The following is a 10,439-nucleotide window of genomic DNA, read 5'->3' on the forward strand; positions in this document are numbered from 1 at the left end:
CTTCCTTCCTTCCTTCCTTCCTTCCTTCCTTCCTTCCTTCCTTCCTTCCTTCCTTCCTTCCTTCCTTGATGCTACAGTGACTTCTTTGGCATCTTAAGCCTTTCACAAAGCCCATCTTTCCAGGCTAATTATTCCTCCTAATACTTTCTACATTTAAGCCAAACTGTTCTACTTGCTGTGCCCTATAAAAGACAATCTATCAATGGGAATTCCCATTCCTGAATGCCTCCCATCCTGCTTCACCTCGAAAGAATCTCTAGCTTTTAAGACTAAGTTTGGATAACATTCGTTCCATTAAGTCTAGCCTATTCCCCTTAGGCACTAGTGGCTTCTACCCTTGCCCAGAAATTACTTCATATTTAGCTTCATTATTTGAATTCAGTTTATATATTTGTATTATCTGTGTTTGTAATTGTTTCCCCATTGTAGTTAAACTCTGAAGATGGGAGCTGATTTGTTTTTTGTCTTTGTATCTTTGGGATCCTCATACAAAGCATCTGCTCAAGAAATGTTTGTTATAATAGCCTCCTAATTGGTCTTCCTGCCTAGACTCTTTCCTATTCTAATTTATTCTTGACATGGCTACCAGTGATTTTCCTCAAGTACAGGTGTGACCACATCATTTTTCTATTCAATAAAGCCCAGTGGGTTTTTTACATTTTAGAACAACACAAATATCTGTTAGACATTTAAAATTCTTCACAACCTATCCTCATCCTATCTTTCTAGCCTTATTACACATTACTCCCTACCATATACTTTACAGTCTTGCCAGACTGTCCTTGCTATTCCTTATATAATATTCTATCTAGCCTTTGTTGAACTAGTTGTGCCTGGAATAAACTCCTTTTTCACTTCTACCTTTTATAATCCCTGAATTACTTCAAGACTCAGTTCAGGAGCCATTTTCTGCAGGAGGCCTTCCCTGATCTCTTCAGACTCAGCTGGTTTCTACCTAAGATTATCTTCTATCACAGCCTATATATATGCATCTCTATATAAACATATTATCTCCCCTTTTTTATTTTAAACTCCTTAAAGACAAAGACGATTTCATTTTTTTCCCTTTGTATACCCAGCATACTGCCTGACACAAATAGATGTTTAATCAACCAATTCACAAATATTTATTGAGTGTTTCCTATGTGTGAGGGGCTGTGATAGATATTGGAGACACAAATACAAAGAATAAAACAATCTCTGCTCTTAAAGAGTGTAGAGTCTAGTGAGGGATAAGTACATTTATGAGTATGTAGAGAATAAATATGACTCTAATGAATACAAAGTCATTAACAAGGTAGATTGGGGAGAAGGGTACTAATAACTGGGGGGAAGATAAGAAAGGCTACATACAGAAGCAGTCCTTGAATTATGCCTTGAAAAAAGAGAGAATTTTATGAAGTGAAAAGGAAGCACATTCATTTCAATCATAGGAGACAGCCTGGGAAAACATACGTAGAAAGAAATGGATCTTACGATTATTGGATTACTGGATTGGAGTGGAGGGGTATGTGTGAAGAATGTGTAAAGAAAACCGGTTTGTTGGTTCACAAAGTAAAAGGGGAGGAATAACATCCAATAAGTGTATATATTGCTGAGATTGGGTTGTATGAATGACTTTAAAAACCAAACTGAAGAGTTTATATTTGATTCTGGAAGCAATAGGGGTCATAAAATTTTATTGAATAGGTAGGTCACAGAAACGGAGAGGTGCTTAGGGAGGATCATTTTGGCAGCAGTGTGAATGAACTGGAGTGGCAAGAGACTTGAGACAGGGAGATTTATTATGAGGCTGTTGCAATAATTTAAGGAAGTGGGTATAAGGGCCTGAACTCAGGTGGTGGCTTTTGGAGCACAGAGAAGAGTTTGAATGTGAAGGATGTTATGAAGGTAGGAATACAAAAATATGATAACTGATTAGATAGGTGGGATGAAGAAGAATGAAGAGTCTAGGATAGTTTGTTTTCAGTAAAGAGTTCTTCTCTAGAAAGTTGAGAAATCTGGATTCTAGAGAACTCAGCTCTTCTGGCCCTAGTGGGGGTTACCTTTTTCTACCCTGCCCCACATCCCCATGAGTGAGTGTTTTACCAGGACCACTATATATAAACCAGCTCCAATCATGTTTTAATTTTATTATCCAACAATCTTCTTCTCAGACCTATTTCCTCTACCTTCCGCCTCTGGAACCATACTAAAATCAGTATTGCCATTGCTACTATAAAAGATATGTCAGTCTGTTCCCTGATGGCTCTACTTACCCTCCATATAAGTTTTTTTAATGAAAAAAAAAAAAAGCAAATCTATGTTGTTTTTCAGTTAACAAGAATTATTTTCTCTTCTCTACCACCCCTTGACTAAAAGGGTTAAAAGGAAAACCCAAGCCTAAACTGTTAAAAGTTCATTTGCTAATGAATATTCTATAACTAATCTTTTCTAATAATTTAATTTTCTATTTTTTACTCAATGCCAAATTGTTTTGATGATCACTTCTTTAAAGTATTGTTTCTGAGATCTGGTACTACGAGGCCCCTTTCTCATTTTTTTTTTTTTCATTATTTCCCTTAAGATTCTTTCCCTTTGGTTTTTCCTAATGAATCATTATTTCTTTCTACCTCAGTAAATACTCCTATAATTTGCTAGATACGGCACTGAATAGGCAAATTAATTTAGATAGTACTGTGTATGTTTTATAATCTATAATGTAAAGTTTAAATTCTTTTGAGAATAATTTCAGGATAAGGATTTTGCCATCTCCCCAGAATCCAGACAAGGAACCTATTTAGTGAAGGCACCATGAAGATGCCTGAAGAGCCTTCACTTGATCATGAAGATCAAAATTGAACTTTGGGGTGCAGTTGATTTGAACTATGGGGAGTTGAATGAGTTGAATGCATTTGTTTTGAATGTACACTCTTATGCCAATAGGGGACTGCCCCAAATTGGCTTTTTGACAATGTGGCTAGTTTTTATCCTTTTCATTTATCCCCAAATTCCTGCAATGTAGAAGGAGACTATGTTTACAGATCCACTGGGAAAAAAAAAAACAAAACCCAATCGTTTTTTGCCGGATCTCAGGGGGAAATGTCCCATTTAAAAGTATTTTACAAACTTCCTGTGGACATGTGGAGTACTTTGAAACTACATTTTCCGTGATCCAATGCATTTCTGGTTTTGGGGATGTGACGTCCAATGTATAGCACAGCTTAAATTCCGAGGTCAGCCTTGTGATGACCTCTCTGGTGTACGAGACGGACAAGATGGGAGAAGGTACTGGAGGCGGGATTTTTTAAATAGCCAGGCGCGTGGTCTGATTCATTCTATCAAATTGGGCCCAAATAAAATATTAGTTTTCCTCATAATATCAGCCTTTATCATTTTTAATCCTTATAACTGTCATTATTATTATATTAGCCCAGTCTACTCATGAGCAATTAATAGTGCTCCAAGTATTTAGGTATAGTTTTATTTCTAAAAAGAATGTTTTCTAGTTATACTTATGTAATTATATATATAGTTATATAGATCCTGTCTCTGACTTGGAAGTAGATTTCCAAATATTTTACATGTATTATACATTTATATATTCTATAATTTTAATAATAGCAATAACAGAAATAACCATTATTATTTTGGTAAAGGATTTGAGGGGCAATGTTCTTTGATCCTGTCATCACCCACAAATGCACCACTCCTATGTTTGTGAATGCTGAAATATCTTTATCTGGTCATAATCCATTGTCATTCCACCTTTCCATTTGCCTTGTGTTATACAAGGGTGGTATGGTGCTTCTGTAAGATGGGCCTGACAAGATGGCCCAAAATCCCTAGATGGTAAATGGATCTAGGCTGAGTGAAGATAGGGATGCCTGAGTAGCCACCAAGGTGTGGTGATAACCACCAGGGATTGTGAATGTTCAGCTCAGCTAAGCACTTGACCCCACAAACAGTGCCCAAGCCAAAATTATCAAGTGAGGAGCTGTGTATTGTTCCACACAGCTCCTCTGGTTACTTGTCTTGGGATTAGGTTAGAGGATAAAAGTTTGTAATAAGGACAGTATTGGAATTGAGTTGGATAAGGTGGAATGACTGTGATTTAGGTAAATTCCCCTTTCCCCTTTGGCTGTAATTGTTCACTTGCTCTTAAAAAGATATCAGTCTTCACGTGAGGTATGTTTCAAAGGGTTTAATGCTATAAACTCAAAGGGGTAGGAATCAGGATAAGGAAAGTGGTGTTGGGGATGGCTATGCTAAACCTATGGGAGTTAGATTAGGCTAATCAATAAGTAACAAGTTGGCAGCCAGCAGGAGATGCTTCTCTCCCTCCCAGACCCTGGTAAGACCCAGCCGTAGTCTAAACCAAGTGAAAGGAAGGGACTATGATATTCTTCTTGATAGAAGGTGTTGATGTATATCTCTCAGCCTAGTTAATAGGTCACTTGATAATTTGAGACAATCAGGTACAGGTGCTAGATACTGTAATGCAGGGTTGCAGCAGGAGTTTTTTGCTTTTGCAAATTCAACTGTAATAGCCCTGGCAGTTAGAAGTTTAGAATGTTCACAGAAAAGCAGTTGGAGCCTGAGACTATAAATAGTCCTGAAGCTCCAACTGAGGGGCTTTTGCCTTTTGGCTTCTGCCTTGGCCTGTGCTTATTTGTCTTTGGGACATTTTGGACCTAGCTTGATTTCTCTGGACCTCTCCCTGATCTCTCCATTCACACCCCTTCATTTTCCCTGAATTTCCCCATTGGGCCCTGGGAGGAAGGGTGGTTTTTGGTGGTTGGACATTGTGGTTTTAGCTTCTGAAGGCCAGTAGGACATCCTTAATCAAGCCACCCCCTTATTTAGTGATCTGATAAATACTTTACTTCAGGGCAGTGAAACTTTCCTGACTGGGAGAGCCAGCTTCTCTCAGTCTGACTCCCTTCTCTGTGACCCTTCCCCCAGCATCAGTTTTCTCCCCAGCAGCAGTTACAAAACCCTCAAACCCTCTCTCCCTCTACTTATCCCTGCCATCATTAAATCCCCTTTGTTACCTATACAAAAGCCTCCGATGAATCATTGTATTGAATATTGAGGCAAAGGGTGAAGTGGGAAGAAATTACTTTCCTTTTTATTTCTTTAGGGAAACCTAGGCATCCATCTTGGGCAGGAAGTACCCAGTGGAGACTTCCTGCAGACATTCAGTTTCACTGGCAGCCTCTCGACTCCTCCCTCAAAGGGCTTCAGAAATTAATAAGAGAAACCCTACAGCCAGATCTAAATATTTCTGGCTGACCCAATTTCTCTTGTATCATAGAGATACCTTCCCTGCCTGAAGAACCCAGCTTGTTTCCTCCCAGTACCTTCTGTCTCTAGCCTCAGTGATTAGCCTGTTTGAGCAGCCCCTCCTATACTCCCATTCATTCCCTTACCTTCCTATATAGGACCCATTCATCTCTTCATTACTCACCTAACCCCTTTACTCCTCCCTATACCAAGATTGCCTATTCATTCCTTTAACTCAGCCATCCCCCTTATCCCTGTTATTCCTCCCCATTATCAACATTTTGCATACTACTTTATAAATATGCAGGTCTATAGGCCTACCCACCCTTTACCACCCATGAGCCCTTCTCAAAAATGAGACCCTGAAGTCTTTTGCCCCTGGGCTTTTATAGTGGTGGTAGCAACTGTCTTTTGCCCTTGGCTCATACCATCTGGGTAAATTCTAAATTCTATCACTGATGTGTCACTCAAGTTGGTCTCCATCTTCTTCCCAGAAGTTGCCTATTACACTTGCAATCCCAATGTTTAATTTAGTTTTTAAAAAAATTTATATAGTTATAACATTCATATTTTTAAAAATATTATTTGTTTTTAAACATTGTTTTCTTTGAGAACTTTGAGTTCTGAATTCTCTGCTTTCCTCTTATCCCTCTGCCACCCACTGAGAGGACAAATAGTATGATATCAATTATATATGTGAAATCATGAAAAATATTTTTCTATATTAGTTATATTGCAAATTACAATCAAGAAAAATAAAATAAGAAAAACATACTTCAATTTGGACTCAATTCTTAATTTCTCTCTCTGGAGGTATATAACATTTTTCCTTCATGAGTCCTTTGGAATTGTCTTGGATCATTGTATTGATCAGAGTAGCTAAGCCTTCCACAGCTGATCATTATTACAATATTACTGTTACTATTGAACAACTGATCTCCCTATTCTTCTCATTTTGCCTCAGTTTATATAGGTCTTGTTATATTTTTCTGAAATCCATCGTCATTTTCCAAAGCAAAATAGTACTTTATTACAATCATATGTCATAACTTATTTTTCCATTCCCCAATTGATGGACATCCCCTAAATTTCCAATTCTTTGCCACCTTAGAAAGAGCTGTTATATTTTTGTACATAAAGGTCCTTTCCTTTTTCCTCTGATCTCTCTAGCAGTGTTATTGCTAAGTGAAGGAATATGAATAACTTTATAGCCCTTTGAGAATAGTTCTAAATTGTTTTCTAGTATAGTTGGACCACTTTATAACTGTATCAATAGCACATTAGTATACCATACCTATTTCCCCCATCTCCAGCATTTGCCACTTCTAATAGGTGTGAAGTGGTACCTTAGGGCTGTTTTAATTTGCATTTCTCTATTCAGTAGTGATTTAGAACATTTTTTCATATCATTAGGGTTAGCTTTGTCCAAGATCATGATTGCTATTCCTGTTTTTTTAACTTCCACTAAAGCATAGGTTCTGTTCCAGCCCTTTATTTTTACTCTGTGTATGTCTTTCTCTTTCAAGTGTATCACTTGTGAGCAACTTATAGATTCTGGTTTCTAGTCCATTCTACTATCTGCTTTCATTTTATGGGTGAGCTCCTCCCATTGATACTCACAGGTATGATTACTGTGCATTTTCCTTTTTCTCATTTTTTCTCCTGTTTACGCTTCTCTTTTTTTTCATGTTATCCTTCCTCAGAAGTCTATTTTGCTTCCGACTACTGCCTCCTGTTAAAAGAATTTTTCTTAATCTCTCCCTCTGTCTCTTTAAAGGCAAGGGAGCAGAAAGATTTCTCTGTAAGAGCCTCTTAACTGACAGGCTGTTGTGTAAGAACTCAGAAGGTTTTGTTATCTAGAAGATGAAGGAGCTCTATGAGGGAAAGAGTATTTTGAAATGGGCTTTTGTCTCTGGAATTTCCTAGAATGCAGGAGCTCCATCTGTCTTTTTTGTCTCAGTGAGACTGGCAGTTGGAGCCTCTAACTGACAGCTGAGGTAAAGAAAATGTATTTAAGGTGGTTGGAGTTTGATTAATGCTTATTGATTAGCTTAGGTAGGTAGGTAGATATTGAACACAATCTTAGGTAAACAGTGTAGTTAAGATAGGCGGAGCCTGGCCCAGGCAGAAGCACTTGCCCTCGAAGGCAGTTAGATTAGGGTTTTCTTAGAAATTTTAGTTAGGATTGGGGTTTTAGGCCTAGTTAAAAGATATTAGAGTAATATTCTCATTTTCCTCCTTCCTATTTCCTACTCGAACTTCTCCTCAAATAAACTAAAATGTTTTGTATTTTACCAAACTGCTCTCCTCACATTTTGTCAAACTCCTATCCAAAATTTAACCCTTCACACTAGCCACTACTCTTCTATATGTGCTCCCTATATCTATTCAAATAAAAGCTCCTCAAATACATATATTTACAAGGGCAGAGGTCATCTTTAAGTTTTGATGTTTGATTTTAAGTATTTATATCCCTAGGGCTCAGCACAGTTATAAGTTAGCAAGCATATATCAAGTTCTTAATATTTTTCATTCATTCATTCTAGCCACTTTCTAAATTTGTAACTTTAGGAAAATTACCTAATCTCTGGTTCCTCAGTTCCAATTGTAAAATGAAGAGGATGAATAAGATTTATTCGTTTATAAATTCCAACCAGGAAGAAAGAATTTGTTAACTGATTGGACCATAAGGAGTTGTTGGATGAGGGAGTGGGGTATCAAAATTGACTGATGAACACAGTTTTATAAAAAAGATCTGGGAGTTAGGGGAGACAAAAGACACTCCAAAGAGTCAAAAAAGACTTTGGTATGGCAGGGATGCATGAGAAGTATATTCTAAAATCTGTTAAGTTTTAGAACTTGCTTGAAATTCTAGAGCTGGGGTTTTTAATTTATTTTTTGTGTATTACAGATCATTTTGGCAGCCTGGTGAAACTTATAGACCCCTTCTTGAAATAATGTTTTTAAATTCAAAAATAAAATCCGTAAGATTACAAAGGAAATCTTTTAGTCTTAAATAAATATATAACTTTTCCCCATCCAAGACTCCAGAATCCTTGGAATCTATCCATTCACTCCTGAAACAGGTCCAAAAGCCTAGGTTAAGAATCCCTATTTTAGAACACACATCCTCAGGTTGAGATTCTCTTCTAGTTTGGCCTGAACTTTCATTTTGTTCCTAGATGAAAAGCTTAGTCACTTTTGTGTAACTTTTGGTATATTCTAAACCATAAAATTCCTCTGCTTTCTGTTTGTTGTTTTCTTAAATAAACGGATTAACTAGTGATTCGATATTTGTGATGGTCTTTTTTGTACTCAGTGTTTGGTGAAAAGGTATTAAATTGGAAAATATAAGCTTAGGGCTACCCTCCTCCTTAGGAATAACCAGCAAAGCAGCTTTACTGCTCAGACTTGTACCCTTAGTTCAAAGATATTTGAGGGATGGAAGATAGAAAACTGGAGGATAGGCTGGTTTCAGAGGCCATGGACTTTGCCCACCCCTCCCACCAGCTAGATGGACAGGAATAACTCTTGCCAAATCTCCTCTACTCCATAAATGTGGGTAAGACCTGAGATTACATTTATCCATGTTACCTAGGCACTGTATAGAGATAACCTACATGCATATGTGTATGCATCTATACAAGAAATGTTTAGAATTGGCCCCACCTTGCTAATCTCTCACACACAGGCTACACTTATGCCAGGCTTGAGGATTCTGTTTTCACATGTATTGTCAGAATGGTGGTAGGAAGAAATAGCACACAGTAATCTGTATGGTGCCCATTCTTTCTTATCTAAACGTTACCCAAAACATGACAAAAATTAAACATCAAAACTTAAAGATGACCTCTGCCCTTGTAAATATATGACCTTGCTAGTGAAGTAAACAAAGACTTCATGAAATGATTGTGCAATTTTCTTGCAAAAAACTCTGGGGCAGCCAGGTAGCTTAGTGGATTGAGAGCCAAGACTAGAGACAGGAAGTCCTGGGTTCAAATCCGACCTCAGACATTTCCTAGCTGTGTGACCCTGGGCAAGTCATTTAACCCTCATTGCCTAGTTCTTACTACTCTACTTCCCTAAAGTGGAAGGAAAGGGTTTAAGAAAAACAACTTTGGAAAAGGCCTACTTACTTCCCAGAAGGATTTCAGTTTGAACTTTGTTTGCCCTTGCATGATACCAAATTAGAGATTTTTCTAATCGGTTGTTGAAATAACTCAAAACTCTGAATTTATTTCCAATAAATGAAATTACAGAAATTGTGAGTAGCATATCTCTCTCTTACTAAAGGAGTCCCCAAAGCTGTAATTCCATTTATATCATTTTATGTTGGTAAATTGAGATTCTCAGGCTTGCTCTGTCAGAATCAAAGCAAGAAAAAAGGTGAAATGCCAGGATCTCGTTCAAAAAGTATGCGCAGAACCAAGCAGAAGTCTCCTTGACTTACATCTATATGGCAATAAACATTAAACAATTTTATGACACTAAAAGTTACGCAATGAGTAGTTTTCTTTATGAAAAATTGACCTATTTTATTCCTTTATTGAGCCAACCTAGGGTATATATTTTTTGAGGAATAGTGAGTGCAGGACAAGGGGCCCAGAGAGGAGCGGTCGAGCCCAGTACTGGCGGGCTCCTAAAAGGCAGGATGCAGTTGGGAAAAGGCCCTCGGGAGGCAGCAAGAGGTGGGAGTAAAGGAGAGCGGGTAGGAGAGGTGGAGGCAGGCCCCAGCCCAGCCCGGCCCCGCCCGGCCGCGAGGGGACGCTGCGTGCCAATCTCCCAATTACCTGTACTGGGCGACCTTCAGGACCGCAGTGGGCTCTGCTTCAAAGCCGGGCAAGTGCCGGCTCAGATAGTCTTCCAGGGACCTCTGATCAAGCCTGTGCTGGGGCAGGACTTCGCCCGTGTCAGGCTCTTTAAACGATCCGGGCTCCATGTCCAACTGTTGCTGCTTCTGTTGCGGTTGCTTCTGCTGCTGTCGCTGCCGTTGTCGCTGCCGCTGTCGCTGCTGCTGCTGGCGCCGTCTTCGCCGCCGCCGCCGAGGCCACTGCCACTGCCGCTGCTGCCGCCGCCTGGACGCCGAAGAGCCGAGGATCAAGTGAGGAGACCCCAAACTAGCAGTCAGAAGTGCTGCTCGGGGCGGGGCCGAGGGAGGGAGGGGACAAATCCAG

At 38.9% G+C, this 10,439-nt stretch overlaps 1 protein-coding gene across 1 annotated transcript in view; it reads right to left on the minus strand.

Moving 5' to 3' along the window:
• The window catches only part of ACAD11 (acyl-CoA dehydrogenase family member 11), a 99,197-nt gene extending 88,978 nt beyond the window's left edge, over positions 1–10,219 (minus strand). Inside the window, exon 1 of the mRNA XM_044678416.1 lies at positions 10,056–10,219. Within this exon, the coding sequence (XP_044534351.1) occupies positions 10,056–10,204 (149 nt within the window). The 5' untranslated portion in view covers positions 10,205–10,219. The remainder of the gene's footprint in view (positions 1–10,055) is intronic.
• Positions 10,220–10,439: the final 220 nt, after the last annotated feature.

Source organism: Gracilinanus agilis, chromosome 5 (assembly GCF_016433145.1).
Source record: "Gracilinanus agilis isolate LMUSP501 chromosome 5, AgileGrace, whole genome shotgun sequence".
NCBI lineage: Eukaryota > Metazoa > Chordata > Mammalia > Didelphimorphia > Didelphidae > Gracilinanus > Gracilinanus agilis.